The sequence below is a fragment of the Grammomys surdaster genome, unplaced genomic scaffold (genome assembly GCF_004785775.1).
Source record: "Grammomys surdaster isolate TR1022 unplaced genomic scaffold, NIH_TR_1.0 203, whole genome shotgun sequence".
NCBI lineage: Eukaryota > Metazoa > Chordata > Mammalia > Rodentia > Muridae > Grammomys > Grammomys surdaster.
This window is the reverse complement of record NW_021604648.1, coordinates 4300949-4325271: the sequence shown is the minus strand read 5'-3', so window position 1 is coordinate 4325271 and position 24323 is coordinate 4300949. Positions and strand designations below refer to the sequence as shown.

Here is a 24323-nt window from a genome sequence, read left to right as displayed (position 1 = left end):
TAGTTGATGAGTCTCCCAGCCTGTGTCTTAAATCTCATAATTCTCAGATTAGTCTTCCTACTCTTCTAGGAAAGTGTAGAGCATATTTCTGCTTGACTTCCATCACAAACCCTAGAGGCAGCCAATCTTTGCAGATTTCTCAGGCTGCAATCCTGGAGACTTGGCACCAGGACTCGAATGTGAATGGAATCAGGGTTGCTTTATTTTGACTGAGAGTCACTGCCTCCTGGGTGACTTGGCAGACTAAGTATTTTGATATTTATGTCTCTCAAAGGGTTTAAGGTCCTGGGATCCGGAGGTTTAAAATGGCTATAATTCTAGTGGTGGCCTAAGAATCCCTAAATTAAAAAGTCAAGGGTGATTATGGTCCCAGATACAGCCTAAAAGCTTCATGTTCCATCAAGCTACTCTGGCTACTTGAAGGTCAGTGAAATAGGTCAAAGGTCTCATCATCTCTCAGGGTGCCGAGAAGAGCTAAGCACGGGGTAGGAATCAGCTTTTGCAATTGAAATGGTTCAAGATTCCCTAATCCAATCAGCAGCTGTTGAACTAAAGGATGTCCATCTAAAATAACTAGCTTTGCTGCACCCAGAGAAAAGACCAAAATACCCAGACACAAAGGTTATGCTGAGGCATTGCAGGATGCTGCCTCTCCAGTTCATGCGTCAACCGCAAAGTGGGTTACTAAGCAGCTTCCCAGAGAAACTAGAGGGGAACCTACCTTTTAATGCTGTTTGGAAAGGTGCTTTGTGAGTTAAAAAAGAACTCTTACCAAAGGTTTTGGTTTTCTTTTTCCTCCACCTTCCCCCTGAAGCACTGGTGTTAGGTGTATGCTTCCTGATGCTTTACCTCAAATCTCTCAACACAAGGCAGTGAGAAAGCGATCTCTATATTCACATTTATATGGGAGAGATCTCACTGCAAGTCAGTGAGTGGAAACCCTGGACATTTTTATCACAATTTCTTGTTCTTCTATGCCTCCTTGTTTTCCAATTCACTAAGTTCTGCAAAACTTACGATTTCCTCTTACTGGATTCAGTTTTTCCAGAGGCAATATAGGAGAGCACCAGCTGGACTTTGTTTCTCAGCAGTAAGGTCCAGTCCCCCACCCTGCCCCTTGATCTACAGACATCACAGCCATCCACCACTCTGAAAAAAACAGGTGACAAAATCGCCTCCCCTCCTCCAAAACACCTGGATTAGAAAGGACTGCATTGTATCAACTGTGGGACTTCAGGCTATCTGTAAAATGGGTATAATTACTGCCTACCCGATTTGTAGGATAGTAAAGATAATCGCTGTAAAAGATGAATGCAAAAGCTCCCAGCACACAGTAGGTCTGTTTGCTTCTTCTTTGGCCTAGAAATGTGAGAGTTAACTTACAGTGAAGGAGTACACTCATTTCAGACAGAATCGGACTTACTGAAACCTGAAACTGTGGGAATGGACAGGAAACTGGAGCAGTCCCGGGGATCTCTTTCCTACTCTTACAGGACCCTGGGGAGGAGGGGTCGAGAATAAGCTTGATGTTCGATCAAGGGTGGGCAGCCTCTAGCCTTCCCTCACCCTAGCACCAGCACCACCCAGAGGTCTTCACGACCCAGCCTGCAGCTCCAGGGTTAGAGGGGGGAAAAACAACAACCACCACCCCCAAGATCCCGAGGGCGCACTGGCTGGCGGAAGCTCTCCTCGCCTCACGGCCTCCAGGCCTGTGGGGTCCGAAGCCTGGGTAGCTGGCCTCTGCGCCGGCTGCCCTCGGGGACCGCGCGGGGCTGTGGGCGTGGCGAGCGCCCGCCTGCTGAGGCGCCCTGGTGGGGTTGGCTGTGTGTGTGTGCGCGCGCGCGCGCGCGGCCGGGGGGGGAATCGAGCGCGCGCAGGCAGCCGGGTCCGCGCGCCTCGCCGCCTCGTCCTCGCCCGGGGCTGCCCGGCCCCTCCCCTCCCCCGCGAGCCGCGCACCAGCAGCCGGCTGACCCAGCAGCCCGCGCCCGCGCCCTTGTCCGCGCGAGCCGGCGGCGGGCTCCAGTCAGCCGGCGACATGAGCGGCGGCGGCGACGACGTGGTGTGTACCGGCTGGCTGAGGAAATCGCCTCCCGAGAAGAAGTTGAGGCGCTATGTGAGTGAGGCGAGCGGGCGCGGCCCGGCGGGCGGGCAGCCGGGGGCTCCCGCGGCCTGAGTTGGGGGCTCTGAGAGCGGCCGGGCGCGGCAGCCCAGGGCCCCGCGGCCTCCGAGGGCGAGAGCGGCGGGGCGCGAGTGGGGCGCCTCACACCTGTCACAGGTGCGCCGCCGAGGGGCGGGGCGGGGCGCAGGTCGAGGCTGCGGCGAGCCGCCTGCCTCCCCGGGAACTCCTCGCCGCGCCGAAGTTTGTAGCGATTGTTCCGGGCGACCCGGAGAGTAAACGCCCGGGGCTGAAGGGGCCGAATCAGCCGGAGCGGGAGGGTAGGCTGAGGGGCCGCGCGGCCCCGGGCCCACAAAGGGCGAGGCGCCGCGCCCCTCTCCGGGTCCCTTTCTCTGTCCGCCCCTCCCCGGTGGCTGCCGGCTTCCTTCCAGTCCGTGGCCACTGCATCACGGGCAGCGTCAGCGGCATGTGCAGCGCTTGTATTAAGTGACTCATTTGTTTGTCCCCCCCCCTTCTTTCCCATTATTCCGAATGTCTCTCACATACCCCCCCACACACACACACACCGCGGTCCTCCGCCCCACGGGGTGACACTGCAGTTTGGTCATCTATAACCAGCCAGAGTTTTGTGTTGTGCAGCCCTTGGTGTCTGGGGTCTGGAGACGTGGTTCTGAATTGCTAGGTGGTGCTAGCCGACTGTGTTTACTGAAATTGGTGGGACGGGCTGTCCCTTCTAGGTGAGACACTGGCAATTGGGGTCGGGGCACTCCCTTCTTGTTTAGGGAGGTCAGAGAACAAAATGGTGCCAGGATCCGAGATTGGGTAGTCTGAGGAATTTAGAAATGAGAAGTCTGTTAATGGAGTGCAGGTTCTCCCATGTTCTCGCTCTTCACTTGCCAAGAAACGTCCTTGTTATGCTGACCGGGAGTGCTGGACTCTGAGAAATCACTCCCACAGCCTGGAAGTGAGCGGTTGCTTCCAGCTGCAGTGCATCAAGGGAGCTCCAACAGACCCTGCCCTCTGTCAGCTGCACTAGTGGCTGGCCATGGGGGACAGAAGCTTACCAGAGTTTCCTGTCTCTGCTCCCCAGATCAGAATCAAGGGACTTCTGGCCTCTGGACTGAGGAAGTGACATTCTGTTTTTCAAAGGAAGTGTTGTTGTTGGGGAGTGCAAGTGTGTCAATGAAACCAGGCTCTGACTTCTTAGGCCACTTGCTGGCGGGGGTGGGGGGTGGGGGTGGGGGTGGGTGGGGAGAGGTGAAGGGGGAGTGATGGGGGGGCAGGGAATCTAAGGATTTAGTGAATGGCTTTTGAAAATGAACCCAGATTTGGCGTACAGTAATATAGTAAGGGTGTTTAAGCTTTAAAGCTCATTTGGGAGTTTTGATGTGAGAAAATTCTTTAATTACTAAGAGTGAGCTTTTTGTTTTGTTCTGTTGCCTGTTGCTGTAGCTTAGGCTTGTACTGCCAGCACTTACATTTGGGAAATAAGAGACAGGAGGATCAGAGGTTCAAAACCAGCCATGAGACCCTGTCTCTCATTTCATTTGCATACCAAACAATACACACACACACACAAACACACAAATCATGTATGCACACAACTCCAAGATGGCTTAATGGGTAAAAGCGGTCTCTCAAGCCTGTCGACTTAAAATTTGATCCCCTGGAACCCATATAAAGATGGAAGAAGAGTTCTGACCTATACACTCATCCTGTGGTGTTGTGTGCACTCAGACAGTCTCTCTCACATACACAATAATAGTTAAGAAAATTGGGGCGGGAGCTTTGTCTGGGGTGGGTGGTTGTTTATGCCTACAGGCATGAACTGCATCTAGCGTCTGCAAGATGGAAGCAGAAATATGAAAAGTTCGAGCTCCTCCTTGACTGCTTAGTGAGCTCAAGGCCAGTCTGGACTACATGGCCAATAGTGTCCAGTCTTAAAAAATAAAATAAAAATTTCAGATTAGTAAAGAATGTAGCATAGTTGGTAGAATGTTTGCTTAGCATACAAGACGTCCTGGGTCTTATCTGAGTACATCATAAACAGTGCTAGTTGGCACTAGCCTGTAATCGCAGCATTCCAAGGAGGAGGGGGAAGGAGGATTAGAAGTTCAAATCATCCTTGAATTTGAGAAAACAAGCAAAAATACTACTACTTTAGAGATTTTTGGAACTTTGTTTTTGAAATAGTTTGTAAACAAGTTGATACTATTGCTAGTTTGACTCATGACTGCATCAGTCCTTACAAGATTCTCTTTATAACCTAGCTCTTGAGTATTTTTTAGAACAGCTTTAGCTCAAAAATAGCCAAGTTTGGAGGCTTGTGTCAAACACAGATTTACCCATTTAAACTCCTTAGCAGTCTTGGGTCCTCTGGTGACCTCAGCCTCCCTCTCACACACATTCCCTTTGGCTCCAGCCCCTAAGGCATCTGACACATCAAGCAACAGCTAGGTGTGACTGGAAGCCTCTCCCACTGTAGAAAAAAGATCAGCCCTCCTACTTGAAACAGCCAATTGGAATAACTTATGCTTTCAGTACAGCCTCTTTCTACATCCACTACATTTCTAGAGGAAACAGTTGGCTTTTACACACACACACACACACACACACACACACACACACACACACACGGGATTGAATTTAGGTCTTGCAGGTTCTGGGCAAAAGGTCTATCACTGAATCTCAAACCCTTATATTTACTTTTTCCTTTGAAAATCTCTGCCAACTGTTTTAAGTTAGATCCCTGCCCTTGGTGTCTTAGAAGCCCAAATTAATTAGACTCAAACTTAGAGGTCTTTCCCAGCCTGATTGCTACATGCGTAACCCTTAAATAGCTGATGTGACTGGTATACATAACAGTCATATGGTATTGTAGATTGACATTTCTTTATTTTAAAGATGCATCAAGCATCAGAGATAAGGGTGAAGTAGCTTATTAAATACATGACGGTTAAGGGCTATTTTGAAAACATAACTCTCTAGTTTGTGGGGAAAGGTAGGTAGGTAATAGGGGAAAAATAAAACCTGGGAGAATCTATGTTGTCAGGGAAGTGTTGTTTTGTTTTGTTTTGTGATAGGGTTTCACTCAGTAATCCAGCTGACCTGGAACTCACTGTGTAGTCCAAGCTAGCCTTCAATTTGAGGTAATCTCCTGATTCTGCCTCCCAAATGCTGGTATTGAAGGCCCGTGCTACCACATCCAGCAACTGGGTTTTGTTTTTAGGGATTTTTTTCCTCATTGGATTTTCTAACTGATTAGACATATGAAATAACAAATGATATAGAGAGTATTTGTTGTGTGTCCTAAAGACATTGGGTGGGAAGGAGAAGGAATACATTGAGTATTACCCTTGATGCATCATGTGGTTGCACTGAGACAAAAGAAACAGCCTTATTCCCATGTATGTATGTGAGTCCATACATGCCTGAGATCACACAGATACATGTATTTAAATATTAAGCAGGATTTTTGTGGAGGAAAATTTACAACATACAATGCATTATAGTTTATAATTTCAGTGTTAAGGATTTGAGGGGAAAAAAGATTGGTTACAGCACTGCCCCCTGGTGGCTTATGTGAAGAAAGTTGTATTGGTTCTAATGAACAGCTGCAGGAAGCAAACAGTTAACTGTTCTTTTATTATCATTGATAAATATGCATATTTCAGACTTTGGATTAGTTAACTAGCCCGTCCCTTCATTGTTTGCTGATGACCTTCCCTTCTGTCATAAAATCGATCAGGGTATGGCCATCTACACAAATCCCAGTCAATTTTCCAGATTTACTCAGTGTTTATGATTTTTTCTTTTTTCCTCTCCTCAGTTTAGATAAGGTTCTCCACTATCAGAGCTAACTCTACTACCTGTACTTTGGTTCCTATTCTCTCCTGCCTGCTCAGACAATACTTTCCATTTTTGGTAATTTTAAAATTAGTTCGTTGAGAATTTTTTTCAATGTATTTTGATCATACTCTTTCCCCATCTCTTCTCAGATTTAGCCCTTTCCCTACCCACTCAACTTTTTGTCCTACTCTCCCCCAAACCCTTCAAACCTTATTTATGTTACCCATATAATCTTGGATGTGTATCCTGGCACTTGAAGCATGTTTAACCCACCAAGGGCCAGGATTAAAGGGTGCCACCATGCCTACCTTATTGATATTTTTAAAGGATTGGATGTTTATTTCAGTGATTTTATCTATTGCTTTTCTGTTTATAGTTTCATTTGTTTTCTGTTCTTTATTGTATCCTTTTTCTAGTAGCATTTGATTTATATTATTTTTCTAAGTTTCTTTTTTAATGTGGGAGCTTAAATTACTGATTTGAGACTTTCCCTCTAATATTAATATATCATTTAATGCTATAAATCCCCTTTGAGGATTATAATTAGTTTATTCTAAAATTTTAATAAGTTGTATTTTCATTTAGTTCAATGTATTTTTAACTTCTCTTGAGAATTTCTTTGATTATTTAGATGTATGTTGTTTAGTTTCCAAATGTTTAAAGATTTTCTTTTTATTTCTCTGTTCCCAATTTTTCGATTGGCTCCCTCATGGGAATAAAATACATTTTGTATAATAAAAATTGTTTTAAGTTTGTTGAGATTTATTTTATGACCCAATATATGATTTTTTCCCTTTATATTCTTTGGGTACTTGAAATGATGTTTATTCTGCTATCATGAAGTAGTCTACAAATGCCAATTAGACAAGGCGTGGTGGATCATGTGTATAATCCTAGCACTTTGAGTGGCAAAGTGGGAGCACTATAAGTTTGAGGATAGCCAGAGTTACATGGAGAGTTCGAGACCAACCTAGTACTATATAGCAAGACACTGTCTCCAAAGACCAAAAAAAAAATTATTTTAACTTAGGACATTCTCCTGAGCTTCACATGTATAATTGTTTTGCATACATGTGTGTTCTAGAGCTTGTGGATACCATAAGTGGGCATTGGAGCCCCTGGAAGTAGAGTTCTAGATGGTCGTAAATCACCATGAGAACTGGAACTGAACCTAGGTCCTCTTAACTGTCAAGCCGTCACTCTGGCCCCCTGAGCTTTATTATATTTCATTTTAGAGATTAGAAGCTCATACAGCCCATGATAGTCTTGAATGCACTGTGTAGTCCACATTGCCCTTGAATCTCCTGAGCTTGTTGTCACCAACATTATATAATATTTCCTCATGTAGAAGTAATCCACATGTTCAGCAGTGAATGAATAGATAAGAAAATGTGGCTTTTGCATACAAAAGAATAATAGCCTTAAAAAATATTGACACATGGATATGCTACAAAATACATGAACTTTTTTATGATGAATAATCTACTCACAAATGACAATTATATGACTTTTCATAAGTCATCTTGATTAGTGATGGAAAGAATGGTGATTAGGAAGGTCTGAGGCTAGAGACTGTAACGAACTATTGTAGAGTGGATCCAAAGCTCAGTGATCCAAACGGTAAGAGTTCTGAATATGGGTGGTAGTAATGGTAACGTAACACTGTGAATGTCCTTAATGCTAGCTCAGGATATTTCATTTATTACCTAACCACCTAAAATGGTCAAGATGGTAGATTTTATATTCTGTGTACTTTAGCATAATTTAAAAAACCAGAACTTCTTTGATGCTGAAGAGATAGCTTCTGGGTTCAATTTCCAGCACCCTCTTGGTGACTCACAACCTTCTGTAATTCCATTTCCAAGGGATCTGATACCTTCTTCTGGACTCTGTGCACACCAGGCATATACATGGTACACAAACATATATGCAAACAAAGCACCTATACACATAAAATAATAGCAAAACTATTTTTTTAATTTTCATTTGGTAGGGGTTAAGGATATTGCTAGTATTACTTCTCCTTATTTCTAATTGAAGAGAAAAGACAGAATGGAATCTCCATAGCCTCAACTCATCAACATCTGAGAACCAGAGGCAGTGAATTTACACAGATCTAGAAATCACAGATGTTCCTTTAACGAATGAAACATCTTTGGCATTGCTTTCTATCTCTGGCTGGTCTTTCTCTATATCACAGGGAAATATAGAATATGATAACTTGGTGCTACAGCAAAATGTCTAGAAATGTAAGGCAGGCCTCTGCCAGCGTCCAAATTAATTTTGACAACTGTAAATAGAGAATGTACTACATCCTTTCCATTCCTGAAGAAATAAATCAGTACTTAACTCAGCCTTCGATGAATTTGCAGACTAGGGAGACAAGAAATCCACATGAAGAGCAGGATGCTGCCCTTATGTGGAGTTATATGATTCAGGAAACAAACTGTATAAAGGCAAAGAGCTCTAGGGAGAGAAGATGGAAAGAGCTTTGAGACAGAAGAGGACCTGAGTTGGACTCAGAAGTTTATGGGCTAAAAAGAAATATGGTGTGTAGGATGACACAGGCCATGACTATGAAATTAGAAATGGTAACTCCATCTAGAAAGGAGAGTCAGGTCCATAGAAGAAAGCAGGAAGAGCTTTGAAAGGTAAATGTAGAGCTGAGGAAGAATGGTCTACAGACGGCCCTGGATGGTAGGATGTCATTTACCGGTGAAAAGCATCCCTCTTACTCAGTGGCCTCACAGATTGCCACTTTTTCAATGTGAATATCAGTGCATGCTAACAGGGTCTATCTTCAGAAGACCTGCCTCAGTGTTTCAAGGGTCATTGAGTCCTTGATTGGATTATTATTTTTCCATTAAAGCTTAAAGATCTGAGTTCTATCCTAAAACCCACACAAAGCCAGGTGTGGTGGCACATGCTTGAATTCCCTGTGCCGGAGAAGTAGAAACAGGAGGATCCATGGGACTCACTGGCCAAACAGCCTAGCTTAACATGTGAGCCCCAGGTTCCAGGTAATACACCACAGATAGATGGCGCATGAGAAATGACATCTGATACTGTCTTTGATCCCCATGAGCCCTTGTACATACATGCACAAAACACATAAAAACAGTGAATTGATTCCATATTACCCTTCAAACAGATCAGTTATGATATTTTTTGAGTTAGTATCTATATGTGTTACCCAGGCTGGTCTTGAACTTAGTATAAAAGCTGCTTCCCACCCTAGTCTCCCGAGCAAATAGAACTACAGGCATGTACTGCAGTCTGGCTCTTAGTGGTTTGTTTTGTTTTGTTGTGTAATTGTGAGCTCACAGAATTAAATATATTCAACATATTTGAACCTGTGGTATTTGTTTTTCATTTTGAAGCTCAGATTGTACTATCCTTAGCCTGTGGCACCTTATTCAAGTTGATTGCTCTCATGATACTACTAATATAATGGTTTCTTTGCAATATGATTTGACAAAGTCTTCCAGGTTTTGTACATATCTTGGTCCAGATATAGAATTAACCAGTTCCTTAAAGGATCTTGATTTCTTTTATGAAAAGTGCTATATAGAAACCCACTACGAAAATCAACATAATTGTTGTTATGTTGATTGCACAGTTGGGTTTTACCTGTTTAATCAGTTATCAAGGAGGTAACATTTTGTTCTGTTTCTACCCCATAGACTGTAATTATAAATAGGTGCATTTATTTCTGCATGATATTTATCCAATTTGAATTATTAAAAATTTTGATTATATAGAAAAAGAAAATTGTGAAATGATTAAAGATTCATATGCTCTTACATATTATCAAGGCATCACTTTTGTTTCGTCTGTTCCTTTTATCATTCTTTCTTTTTTAAAGTTTATAGCACCTGGTATTCCCAGGGGACCTTCCATCCCAGCCCAACCCTGCTTAGCTTCTGAGATCAAATGAAATTGGATATGGTCTCCTTTTGGCATTTTATTGCTTAAATGTTATAAAACAAATTCTAGAAGTATATATAACTCTTAAAATTCTCATCTTAGTGAAGGTACCATATATTATGTACAGATCTCTCTAGTTAGACATTTATGTTGTTTTCAGTTACTTACCATCATATGCAATGTGTGTGTCATAGAGGTGACACTCTACTAAGAATTTCACCAAGCTGATGAACCCCAGTTTTATATATGTAACATGCTATAACTACAATTCACATGGGAAATTTCTTGGAAAGAATTCAGCATCTTTTCAACTTTGAGAGTTGGAGCTATGGTGGTTTCCACAGAACAGTCTTTTATTCTTTAAAATTTTGAATGAACATTATTTTAGGGATAATGACATTTCCTTCAATAAGAAAGAACTGGAGGGGGCTGGTGACATGGCTCAATGGATAAAAGCTTGCTACCAAGCCTGATGACTTGGGTTTGATCTCCAGAACCCACATGGTAGAAGGAAAGAACCACAAGGTAGCTGGATTCTATGCTAAGAAAAGCATCCATTTGTTCATTAAATACATTTTAGAGGTAAGAAAATCGAGAAATAGGCTAGATAAAATAGTGACTGACAGTTACATTCTAGTAATGAGATGTTTAGAATGGAACCTGTTCAGAAGAAATGATTTAAAAGGACAGAAATCTAGTATTTAGAACACAGGAGAAAAGGGTACATTTAAATCAGATTGGAGAAGAACTTGGAATGTCATGTTTTATTTATACTATGCTCTGTAGCTTATTAGGGAATCATCCAATTTTCAAAACCTTACAAACGTTCTCATTCAATGTTCATCAAGTCTATATAGTGAAATATATTTAAGCACACATCAATATATGCAATACTAGTATATAAGAAGAACAACAAAAAAGTTATTTGGGACTGGAAAGATTGCTTACTGGTCTTGCAGAGGACCCAACTTTGGTTCTCAGCTACATTAGGTAGCTCACAATTGCCTATTACTCCAACTCTAATGGGATCCCAAAATCTCTATTTCAGTGGGTACCTGCACTCACATGCATATACTTATATGCTACACACACTCTCTCTCTTAAAGTAATACAAAATAAACTTAAAAGTAAAGTCATGGTTCCATAATGTAGTCCAGATTGGCCTGAAAATCACTATGTAACTTGACAGAACTCTTGAACCTTCTGCCTTTCCCAGGTATGGGGATTATATAGGAATTTACCATTATGTCCATTTTTGAAAGGACATTCTTATACTTTACTTGGCATAGATTTATAGTTTGTCACATATATACATTCACAATAAGGAAAAATACAAAACTGGTTACTATAAATGATGGCTCATATATACAATCCGGCAGTCAGTGACAAGAGACCATGAGTTGAAAATCAGCCTAGGCCACAGAATGAATGCTGTTTCAAAACAAACTGGTAATATATTCCTAAAATGTCTTCATATTTGTTGGTCTTCCTACTTAGATGAAAAGGTATCCTGAGACTTGGGAGCCCAGGACCCACATAGCTCTGAGGTAGGACAATGTCCCAATGGAAGGCCATCCTGGGACTCAGGAGCACAGGAATCACATAGCTCTGAGATGAAGCTTCCTCTCTTGGGGAACAAAGACATTACAGCCCCTGTGGGAGGATATTCTTGGCTGAGCTGGAGTGCTACAGTGTAACTGGTCTGGTATTGCAGCTTCCAGGGGAGGGTATCCCCAGCTGAGCTCAGGCGCTCAGGAGCCTTATCCCTGCTCCACCTCTTTGCTTCTTCCCTTCTTTATTTCATTGCTTCTTGGCTTCTTCTAAAGAGAGTCACACCAGACAGCAAACCTCATGAAAGGATTTATTGGGAGTGCCATATCTAGAGGTGGGTGCCTCTGCTCCTGGGAGAGGACAGCAGGGAATTGAGCAGACATAACTTATATAGGATTTCTTCAGGGTGTAGCTTTCCAAGGCAGAGATTTCTAGAGTAAGGATTGGTAGGACTTCAAGTACTAAATTTAGGGAAGCTCAGGGATTGGTGAGTTTCTGAGTAAGCTTAGGAATTGGTGGATTTTCCTGTTTAGGAACTGGTGGGATTTTATTCAGACTTTTCACCTAAAATTATAATAATCTGTGAAGAGTCCTATGGAGGAACTGGAGATGACTTTTGTGACAGTTACAGAGAATGGAAACACTGTTATGACAGTTACAGATGTCTGAGGAGGAGTTTAGCTGCTGGAGCTCTTCAGGCTAGGGTCTGGCCACTTGCCTGCCTTAAGGGTTTAGAAAGTTTACAAAGTATACAAAGTTTACAAAGGGAGTCTTTGCCTCTTGAATCAGGGTGAATAGCCAACAATATTCAGTTCCATCTTTTAATTACCTTTTGACTTATTGCTCATATTCATCTATAACACCAAGTCTTGGGTCTCAGTGGAAAAACATTGAAACAGATGGCTATAAGCTAATGTAAACAGGCAGCTTTTGTGGAAATTTACAAGCCTGAGTAGTCATAGACTTTGTAAATAGATAGCCTTGGCAGACAATACCAACTTAGATAAGGACAAACGAGTCATAGGCAGAGTCATAGTGACTTGTCCCCTGAACCTTCACCCAGCCGATACTCGGTTCTGAAAGATATCTGTATTCCCCCTGATCACCCACACTCCAGTGTCATTCCCTTCCCCACATCCTGCCTTTCTGTGTTTATAACCCCTGTGTGAATGAATTACGATTTGAGAAAAAAATAAATTATTTTAAAAAAATTATCTTCTATGCTATGAGGGGTATTGGTGATATAACATTTTTATAACATATAAAAACTTGTATTTATTTTAAGGTGGAGGAGCATGTAGCTTGGATGTAGAAGTCAGAGAACAGCTTGCAGGAGTCATCTCTATTCTGTGGGTTCTAGGGATCAAACTCAGGTTTGCAGGTGTGGCAGAGATTGCCATTATCACTGAGTTGTCTCACCAGGCAAGGTGGCTCATTGTAATCTTCAGAGGTTTCTTCTAAGTTAATCGCGTACTCTATATTTTTAATTGGCTTTCTTGATCTTAATAGAAGATCTTAACATATATAGAGATTCATCTTCTTTCCTGAAATGCTCTTAAGTTATTTGTTTAGGGTTGTATTTGGGTAGCTGCATTACCAGAGATGACAACCAATTATACCCATGTACAGACAGTGACAGTTTGCCCTGACTGCAGCTTATAAGATAACATTGGCAGGAAGAAACATTCTAATTGTGATACTGTGGGTTTTTTTTTATTAATGTCCATTGTGAGGTCCCACTGGAGACCCTACAGTGGTGGGATTCTCAGGACCAGAACTTAGAAGTAAGGAATGTAGATTCTGCTTACTTTGCATTTGAGCCCTTTCATTTATATGTTTTGTGACTTTGGAAAGTTCCTTCACCTCTAGTTCCTCATCTGGAAAATTTGGATAACACATGTGTTGCAGAGTTGTTGAGAAGAATAGCTACAAAATACTTAAAATAGTGTCTGATACCTATTAATGCTTTCTCGCCCTATCTTATCTGTGTACATCTATATCTATCTACATAGAATTACCATCTGTAGAGCATTTCAGTACATCTTCAGACCTATTTAGTAGATAGTGACTTGGAACACAACGAGATAATTCCCTCACAGCCTCATAGCTACTTCTCAGCAGACCTGAAACGTGGGCTTCTGGTTCTTGCTATTGTTTTATGTTGTCCCCACTTCTATGGTACATGGACAGAGGATTGTGGCTACTATTTCCTAGTGCTAACCTCCAATCAGAATAAATACTGATCTTTTCATTTTTGACCTGATTTATGTTTTTTTTTTCTCGACACAGGGTTTCTCTGTGTAGCCCTGGCTGTCCTGGAACTCACTCTGTAGGCCAGGCTGGCCTCCAACTCAGAAATCCGCCTGCCTCTGCCTCCCAAGTGCTGGGATTAAAGACGTGCACCATCATTGCCCAGCGATTTATGGTTTTTTGACAATCACTAGTTTTCTGAACTGAACTTAATATACAGATGTTATTCACTTGATGAGGATATTTTCACTCACTCATTTCAAAATATAGTATGGAAATTGTATCTGATATTCCATATCAGACTTGGGTAGACCATGTAAGCTGAAGTTTGGAGCATGACAGGGCCTGTCCACTCTCTGAAAAAGCTACTGCAGCTTTGTCCTTGTCAAACATATCAAAGCTCCTACATTACCTTTCTCCAGATATGCTGCTGGTTAACTATTAATGTTTCTGCTTGTCTCTCCCTGTAACCAGAGAGGAAAAGATGGAAGAGTCAAGACAAACTTCCCTGGAAAAGCAAGATACATAGCAGAGGCTTTTGTCTCATCCTTTAGCCCCAGTCTTAGCTCTTGCATGCTTTTCTGAATAAGTTAGTTTTTTTTTTGGCCATCTTTCTTTTCTTCTCTACCGTTGGAACCCAGGTTATAATTAATAATCTGGAGTCATATCTTCCTTTGTTTGCTATATTTCACTCTTCATTGTCTCTTTTTTAGGATCCTTGATATAGAGATAGACGATACTTGCCAACGCTGGCACCAGGGCTCAACTGAGGCCCTGAAAGGAAACTTCCATTTTGAACACATAGGACACACAGACATGACTCTAAAATAAAGATTCAGTTTCAAAGCTAAAGGGCTAGACAAAGACAAGAAGTAAACCAGAATCTCTGACTTTGCTAGAAGAATTAGAGAGACAAGGCAGTCCTGGTTTGAGATCCCATAGCATGAAACATTTCTCTCCAAGCTGCTTTCCTCAGCAAAATCTCTTAGCCTCATTGGTAAATTTTCTGTTTATAGTCAGATGCTTCTCGGAGATGCTGATGGAGACTATTCTTGGACAACTGATTACATTTGACTTGACTGGACATCTTCTGTGGTAATAGCCAAAGCTTCTGGAGTTGGACCCACTTGGCTTGAATTTGGTTCTTAGGCAAATACATATTTAATATGTTTCTCTTTTTCTCTTCCCTTCTGTTTCCCATTTTCTTCCTTCAACCTCCCTTACTTCCCCCACCACCTTAGAACAACATAATCCCACCAATTAGGCAGGAGGAAAGTATACTTTCAGATACCTTAGTAGATAAGAAATACTTTGGGGTCCTTGAGTCTGAATCTACAGTTTTTGTCTTGTGTACCTTGCACAGTATAATGTAGGCTTGTACTTGTGTTTCTTCCAAGTGTTCCTTGCATACTTGAGAGATGCAAGACATGGTGCTGAAGCTTTTATTTGAGTCATTTTATGTCCTCAGGACATCTTAAGAGTATAGGCACGTTACTGTTCTCATTGTTCAGTTGAAGAAATAAAAGCATAGCATGCATAGACTATGACAATAGTAAGGTAGTGCCATCAGTCTAGACTCTATATCCATTGAAAATTTCTTTTTAAGATACTAAAAGCAAAGTAAATACATTGTTACATATTTTTTATTGGATGTTTTATTTACATTTCATATGTTGTCCCCTTACCCCATCCCCCACCCACCCAGGAACCCCCATCCCCTCACCCCTCCTCCTTCTTCTCTGCGGATGTAACCCCTACCTACCCCCCCCACTCCCACCTCCCCACCCTCAAAATTCCCATCCCCTGGGGCATCCAGCCTTCATGAGGTCAAGGATCTCTTCTTCCACCTATGCCCAGCAGGGCCCTCCACTCTTACTTATTCAGCTGAAGCCCTGGATCCCTCCCTAAGTGCTCCCAGGCTGGTGGTTTAGACCCTGGGAGCTGTGGTTGGTTGGTATTGTTGCTCTCCTCATGGTGCCGCAAATCCTTTCAGCTCCTTAGGTCTTCACTCTAACTCCTCCATTGAGAACCCCATTATCAGTTCAATGGCTAGTTGTGAGCATCTGCCTCTGAATGTGTCAGACTCTTGAAGACCTCTGAGGAGACATCCATATCAGGCTCTTATCAGCATGCACTTCCTGACTTCCACATCAGCATCTACCTTTGGTGACTGCACAAGGGATGGATACTCAGGTGGAATGGTCTTAAGACGGCCCCTCCTTCAGTTTCTGTCCCTCACTTTGTCTCCATATTTGCTCCCTTGAGTATTTTGTTGCTCCTTCTAGGAAGGACCGAATCACCCCCACTTGGTCTTCCTTCTTCATGAGCTTCATGTGGCCTGTGAGTTGCATCTTGGGCATTTCAAGGTTCTGGGCTAATATCCAACAATCAGTGAGTGAATACCATGTGTGTTCTTTTGAGATTGGCTTACTTCACTCAGGATGATAATTTCTAGTTCCATCCATTTACCTAGGAACCTCTCGAATTCATTGTTTTTAATAGCTGAGTAATACTCCATTGTGTAAATATACCACATTTTTTGAATCCATTCCTCAGTTGAAGGACATCTGGGATCTTTCCAGCTCCTGGCTATTATAAATAAGGCTGCTATGAACATAGTTGAGCATATGTCCTTGTTATATGTTCGAGCATCTTCTGGGTATATGCCTAGGAGTGGTATAGCTGGATCCTCAGGTAATGCTATGTCCAATTTTCTGAGGAACTGCCACACTGATTTCCAAAGTCTTTGCACCATCTTGTAGTCCCACCAACAATGGAGGAGTGTTCCTTTTTCTCCACACCCTCGCCAGCATCTACTATCACCTGAGTTTTTAATCTTAGCCATTCTGACTGGTATGAGATGGAATCTCAGGGTTGTTTTGATTTGCATTTCCCTGACGACTAAGGATACTGAACATTTCTTTAGGTGCTTCTCGGCCATTCGAGTTTCCTCTGTTGAAAATTCTTTGTAAAGCTCTATACCCCATTTTTTAATAGGGTTATTTGGTTGTCTGGAGTTTAATTTCTTGAGTTCTCAAGTCTAAGTGGATAAAGGACCTCCACATAAAACCAGATACACTGAAACTAATAGAAGTGAAGGTGGAGAAGAGCCTCGAATACTTGGGCACAGGGGAAAAGTTCCTGAACAGAACACCAATGGCATATGCTCTAAGATCAAGAATTGACAAATGGGACTTCATAAAATTGCAAAGTTTCTGTAAGGCAAAGGACACTGTCAATAGGACAAAACGACAACCAACAAACTGGGAAAAGATCTTTACCAATCCTACATCTGATAGAGGGCTAATATCCAATATATACATTGTTACATATTTTAAAGCTGAGAAAGTTATTACAGAAAATCCAAAATATAAGAAATGCTAAAGTAAATATTAAAGCAGGGTGTATTGGTAGATGTATGAATACAGAGCTGCCCCAATCAGATGTGGTGATGTACACCTTTAATTCCAGCACTCAAGAGCTAGAACCAGATGGATGGATCTCTGTGTTTGAGGCCAATCTGGTCTACACAATGAGACTTTGTATCAAAACAAAAACAGAGCTGCTTCAAGAAAAGATTCAGTAATTTAAGAGAGTAGTTTGCAATTTTATGAGGTCCCATTTGTCGATTCTTGATCTTGAAGCATAAGCCATTGGTGTTCTGTTCAGGAAGTTTTCCCCTGTGCCCATGTGTTCAAGACTCTTTCCCACTTTCTCATCAATTAGTTTCAGTGTATCTGGTTTTATATGGAGATCCTTGATCCACCTGGACTTGAGCTTTGTACAAGGAGATAAGAATGGATCTATTTGCATTCTTCTACATGCTGACCTCCAGTTGAACCAGCATCATTTGTTGAAAATGCTGTCTTTTTACCACTGGATGGTTTTAGCTCCTTTGTCAAAGATCAAGTGAACATAGGTGTGTGAGTTCATTTCTGGGTCTTCAGTTCTATTCCATTGATCTACCTGTTTGTCTCTGTACCAATACCTGAGGATCCAGCTATACCACTCCTGGGCATTACTCAAAAGATGCACCAACATATAACAAGGACACATGCTCCACTATGTTTATAGAAGCCTTATTTATAATAGCCAGAAGCTGGAAAGAACCCAGATGTCCTTCAAGAAAGGAATGGATATAGAAAACGTGATACATTTACACAATGGAGTACTATTCAGCTACTAAAAACAATGACTTCATTAAATTCTTAGGCAAATGGATGGAACTAGAAAATATCATCCTGAGTGAGGTCACCCAGTCACAAAAGAACACATATGGTATGCACTCACTGATAGGTGAATATTAGCCCCAAAACTTGGAATACCCAAGATACAATTCACAGACCACATGAAGCTCAAGAAGAAGGAAGACCAAAGTGTGGATGCTTCAGTCCTTCTTAGAAGGGGGAACAAAATACTCACAGGAGGAAATACAGAGACAAAATGTGGAACAGAGACTAAAAGAAAGACCATCCAGAGACTGCCCCACCTGGGGATCCATCCCATATACAGACACCAAACGCAGACACTATTTCGGATGCCAAGAAGTGCTTGCTGACAAGAGCCTTGATATAGCTGTCTCCTGAGAGGCTCTGACAAATACAGAGGCAGGTGCTTGCAGCCAACCATTGGACTGAGCATAGGGTCCCAATGGAGGAGTTAGAGAAGGGACTGAAGGAGCTGAAGAGGTTTGCAACCCCATAGAAAGAACAGCAATATCAACCAACCAGACCCCCAGAGCTCCCAGAGACTAAACCATCAACCAAAGAATACTCTGGAGCAACCCATGGCTCCAGCCACATATATAGCAGAGGATGGCATTGTCAGACGTCAATGGGAGGAGAGACCCTTGGTCCTGTGAAGGCTCAATGCCCCAGTCTAGGGGAATTCGAGGGCGGGGAGGTGGAAGTGGGTGGGGAAGCACCCTCATAGAAGCAGAGGGAGGAAGGATGGTATAGGGGGTTTCTGGAGGGGAAACCAGGAAAAGGGATAACATTTCAAATGTAAATGAATAAAATATCCAATAAAAAGAAGCAGTTTGGAGAATGAAGACTGATTAGAAGATTAGGAAATTCTATTCTGATTTCTACACACCTCTATCATCCTAGAGTCACCTCAGCATAGTTCCCTCTCATCTACTGTCAAACCTATTCATCCTTCATATAGCCTAATATGTGGCATTATTGGGAGGGGACACTCTAAAGTCTGGTTACCTGGGGTCAGAATCTGGCCCTGTCTCACTGTGAGTAAGGCATTTGTACAAGAAACACAAGATTGGATTAGCATTTAGAAACAGGTCAGTGAAATTCATCAAATTAAGAAAATAATGAAGACAAATCACTTAATCATCTGAATAGAAACAAAAAGAGCATTTGAAAATTAAAAAAAAAATCTTTGAATTCTAATTCTGTACTTGAGAGGTAAAGGCAAAGAGGATAAGAGTTTAAGGTCATCCTCAGCTACATAGCAGATTTGAAGCCAGCCTGGGATACATGAAACTATCTAAAAACAAAATGAGAAAGTTTAAGAATACTAGTTATAGTTGTATGAAAAAATATCCTTAATCTTGTTATTTATTAATGCCTACAGCTAACATTCTTATCATGAAAAATTAAATGTGTTGTTCTAAGATTAAAAGTGAGGGAAAGTTTTCTGTACTTTTTAAAGGATCCAAAGTACTTAATTTTCACATTCTAAAGTGTAAAAGCAAGATAGTTTATGATAAATGGTATCATTTTCCAAATCTGATTATATTCATTTAGAACTCAGATTGTCTGTCTAAAATACAAAAATCAATCCTAAAATTCCTAATTGGAAAGATTGCCATTTGTAAGTTAATGAATTGCTATTCATCTCAGCTAGTAACATTCATTTCCACTCTTTGTAAGGGGTTTAAAAACATTAGATGTGTCAGTCTAATCTTAAACAGTTTCATTGTAAGCCTGGGAGACATAAATCCAGTAATGTATCTTCATCATACTCTCTGGTATACCTTGGAGGTGGGCATGGACATGACACTCCATCACCAGGAGAAAGAATGATTAGTATTGAGTACAATCTCTTCTAATTATCTTGATAAGCTTTGTGAACGTTTGAATATGATTGGACCAGAGAGTGGCATTGTGAGGAGATGTGACCTTGTTGTAGTGGATGTGGTCTTGTGGGAGGAAGTTTATCACTGTGGGAGTGGGCTTTGAGACCCTCCTCCTAGCTGCCTGGAAGACAGTCTTCTGTTTGCCTTAAGAATACGATGCAGAACTCTCAGCTCCTCTAGCGCCATGCCTCTGGACGTTGCCATGCTTCCCACAATGATGATAATGGACTGAACCTCAGAACTAGTAAGTCAGCTCCGATTAAAATTGTCCTTAGTAAGAGTTACTGCCTTGGTCATGGTGTCTCTTCATAGCAATGGAAACCAGAACTAAGCCAGGCTTGCCCAGATTGACATGGTCAGGTATAAAGAAGTTGGATTTCTTCTGGGATGGTGTCTGCATCTCATTCTTGTGTCACTTTTCTTTTGCCTATCACTAGAATGTTGGTGGGGTCCAGCCATCTTGAGAACCAGACTCTCCTGCTCTTTTTTGGAGACAGTGTGGGTATTACTCAAAAGGTCTCAGCTTGTGGGTATGAAGTCAGCAGTGGCCAACTTCTTTTCCCTTTGTCTTCAGAACAGGAGTATAGTCTCTGTACTCCTATATAATATTGGAATCGCCAGAGATCGTAACCAGAGTAAAATTGTATTAGAAAGAAGTAAGGATGAAGGATGGAGGACAAGAAGGAAGGAAGGCCATTGGAATAGTGGAATTTTTTTAAAAATAGTCATTACATGTATATAAATAATTCTTAGAACGCTTCTGACTAAACACTTTTACCTAAAGCCTTTTATCATACAGTAAGTGTACCTTAACATTTTAAGAAGAGAAAAGACTTGTATAATAATGTTTATACCACTGTTATTTTTAATACCCAAACCTAAAAGCCACTAAGAATAGGTGCTGTATTCCACAATTGCACTGTTCATAATCATTTCAGGTGTTTGAGTAATACATGTGAATCACATCCACCCTGTATTCAGTCTTTTATTAAAGTTTGTTCTATATTTCCCTCTTTTCCTCTCCTTTTTCTCATCTCTCTTTCTGTGTCTGTACATATCTATGTGTGTATGTGTCTCTGTGTTAGGGGATACACTCATGCCATTGTGTACATGTGGCAATCAGAGAACAACTGGCAGGAGTCAGTCCTCTCCTTCCCACCATTTGAATGTTAGGGATTGAACTCAGTCATCAGCTCTGGTGACAAGTGCCTTTACTCACTGAGAAAATTTGCTAGTCCTGTTCAATCTTATTATAAGTCAAATTAAGTGGGGTTATAGCACCATTATTTTTATAATCAGGAAATGATGCTTATGCTGTTCCTCTTCAAGATGAGAGGTCATTTGTCACTTACTCTGAAGGTAAACAATATGCAGTTGATAACTGATAAACCAAGGTCTCCTGTGTCCCAAGGCAGTGCTAGATGATGATATCATCTACTCATTTCATTAGCAGAATGCCTATTTTTAATTTTTTTTAATTTTCCCATTGGTTATTTTATTTATCTACATCTCAAATGCTATCCTCCTTCCCAGCTTCCCTTCTACAAGCCCCCCCATCCCCTACTTCCTCCCCTGCCTTCATGAGGGTGCTCCCCCACCTACAGAAAAAAGAAAACTTGCTCACTGTTAACAGCCCAACAAGAGAAAAATCTGTTGTGTTATTGGTCAAAACTCTTTCCTAACGAGCTTTGCATTATTTTCTTATGATCTTCTGCTTATACTTCGTAAGGAGGAAGCCAAGGCAAGGAGACAACCAGGGACATTTTAATTAAGTCAAGAGGGACTTGCTTTTTATCAGATCTCGGTAGTTGCCATTTCTAGAAAGTATCTTTAAATATCTTGTTCTTTGCCATATCAGCACTTCAATTTTATACTCATTCCGAGTGCTTAGAGAGTCAGAGATATACTAGCTGACTTCCCTTTGGAGATACTTAATCCCTGGAGAACAGTGGTCTCAAATTAGACTAAAGACATGCTAGCTTACAACAGGAAATGATGCAAACAGAAGTTATTGATCAGATAGATGATTCAGAAAACTAGACAGTCTAAAAAATTGTTCATTCTAATTTTTCTTGTTGAATATGCAGTGAATGCTTACTGATTGCTTCCCCTGATGTCATCTCTTGCTTTCTCTTTGGTAGCACCTAATTTCTGTTCCATTTCTGTGTGCTTCTTGAGAAACTGGCTTCTTCATCTACCTTGTGTTTCAGTGTGGCTAAACAGTGCATTCCATCCCTTGGCCTCCATGATTATTTAACTAATTTTACTCTAAGCAGTTACAGTCTGTATGTATTTTAGTTGGTGGGATAGGTAGGTGTCAAGCCTTCATTCTGCTACCAGTTTGGTTGACATAGGAAGTGACAATCCTGACTTTGGGCTTATAAAGGAGTCCACATTATTATGATATGCAGCAGTGCTTTTCCCATTAGGCCTGCTGTGACGACTGAGTGGGATCATGATTACAAAACACCTCACAGAAATCCTAAAAATATGAATTTGGGTTTTAAATAGTTTTTAATTACATAATGATAAAGCCCAACTCAGATAAACCTAAGAAAGAAATAGAAGCGTGTTTGAATGATAGTAAGAAAGCTCATAAGACTGAAAGAAGTGTGTCAGATACCAGAACAACTCTAATGCTCTTGGGCATGCAGTCATACTTAATGCTTACATACTGCCTTTCTTACTGTTTGGCTATGATTGGTTTGCTTTTTCTCTGTAGACAAGCTTTCTCCAGATGATAGGAAAGAAGTTTGCTATCAGCTCATACCATACCTTCCCCACACTCCTTAACCCCCAGTTATCCTATATCTGCAACTCATATGACAAGGTCTTTGTTCTTAGAACTCTAAATGGAAAAGCCTGGGAATAGCCTAGGTCATACTTCTACTGCTGGACTAATAACTATGGCCAGGGTTTGGAGAACTGTATTAGTCAGCCCAGAGCTGCGTGGATTCCACCTGATTGTCATGACGGTGGCATACTGAGTAGTTTCCACAAGGGAAATGGAATTGTTGCTAATTACAAAGCATGTGTCCACAGTTTTGCTTTTTGTCCTAAGTATGTTCATTCCTTTTTATCTTTCTAATAGACTAGGGGAAGTAAAATCTTAAAAGTAGGGAAGAATAAATTATATTATTATATGCTTACATGTAGTAAGTAAATTCTGTACATTTTTATTATATCCCATTTACTATCTGTTATAATTCTGTGAGGGAGACAATGTACTCATTTCATCCAGAAACTAGCTCAAACTAAGAAACTTATCCCAGGGCCATACAAGTGATAAAGCCTAAAACACTGGATCCACTCATCGCCAAAGCTTATTGGACATTCTTGTATCATGTTCTTCAAAATAAAGTCAGCTTAACATGCCCCAAGAATTATCTCTTCCTAATCTTAAATTCTGATTTGAATTTGAAATGAGGGGTTGAAGAGATGGCTCATCAGTTAAGAGCACTGGCTCTGCTATTGGAGGCCCTGGGTTCAATTCCCAGGACCTACATGGCAACTCACAATCAACTCTAACTCCAGGTCCAAGGGATCTGACATCTCTTCTGGCCTATGAGGGTTTTGCTTGCATGCATGTATTGCAAAGACATACATGTAAGCAAAACACCTACACATAAAATAAAAATAGAATTTAAAAATTTTAAAGAACTTGAAGGCTATGGAGATGAATCAGTTGAAAGTGTTTTCCACACAATCAAGAGGACTTAAGTTTGTATTCCCAACACCAGTACAAAAACTAGGAACATTGGCACACACTTATAATACCAGTGCTAGAAAGGCAGGGACAGGCAGATTCTGAAGTTCATTGATCAGCTAGCCTAGACAAATAAGATATAGAGGGCTGGAGAGATGGCTTAGCAGTTAAGAACACTTGCTACTCTTTTAGACTGGAGCTCACAGCTGCCTGTAACTCCAGCTTCAGAGGATCTAAAACCCTCTTCTAGCCTCTTTGAGCACACAAATGTATGTATACACACATAACATAAAAATAAAATAGTCATGTGAATACATGAACACATACATATACAACACACATTAAGTGATAGAAATAAATTGAATATTAGGCTTTCCCAGATTTATAAGGTCGTTTTTGTCCCATTCCACAGTAAACAAAGGAAGTCTTCACTAAACAAGAGTGCTAGAACGGGAATATAGCTCAAAGCTAGAGTTCTTGCCTGTCATACACAAGGCCTCTGGTTCACTCCTCAGCACAGAAATAAAATAAAATTAAAACAAAGCAAAAATAAAAAGCAGGATTACTTTATAATTATAAAAAATAAAAATGAAAACATATTTTTTAAAAGGCCATGAATTTGAAAGAGAACAATGAGGGATAAATGAGAAGGGTTGGATACAGGAAAAGAAAGGAAGAAATGAATGTAATTATAATTTCAAAAAGAAAGGAAACAAATTTAAAAAGCAGTACTACAATAATTGACCTAAACCTTGAAAACACATTTCTGAACATGGCCTTTTATTATAAATGATGTTTAAAAATTGTAGCATGAGCAGGATTTCTGTATT

The 24323-nt window shown here is 41.1% G+C and overlaps 1 protein-coding gene across 1 annotated transcript in view; it reads left to right on the top strand.

The window, feature by feature from the left end:
- The first annotated feature begins 2035 nt into the window (after nucleotides 1–2035).
- The window catches only part of Gab2 (GRB2 associated binding protein 2), a 155009-nt gene continuing 132721 nt past the window's right edge, over nucleotides 2036–24323 (top strand). Inside the window, exon 1 of the mRNA XM_028770744.1 lies at nucleotides 2036–2113. Coding sequence (XP_028626577.1) covers nucleotides 2036–2113 — 78 coding nt within the window. The remainder of the gene's footprint in view (nucleotides 2114–24323) is intronic.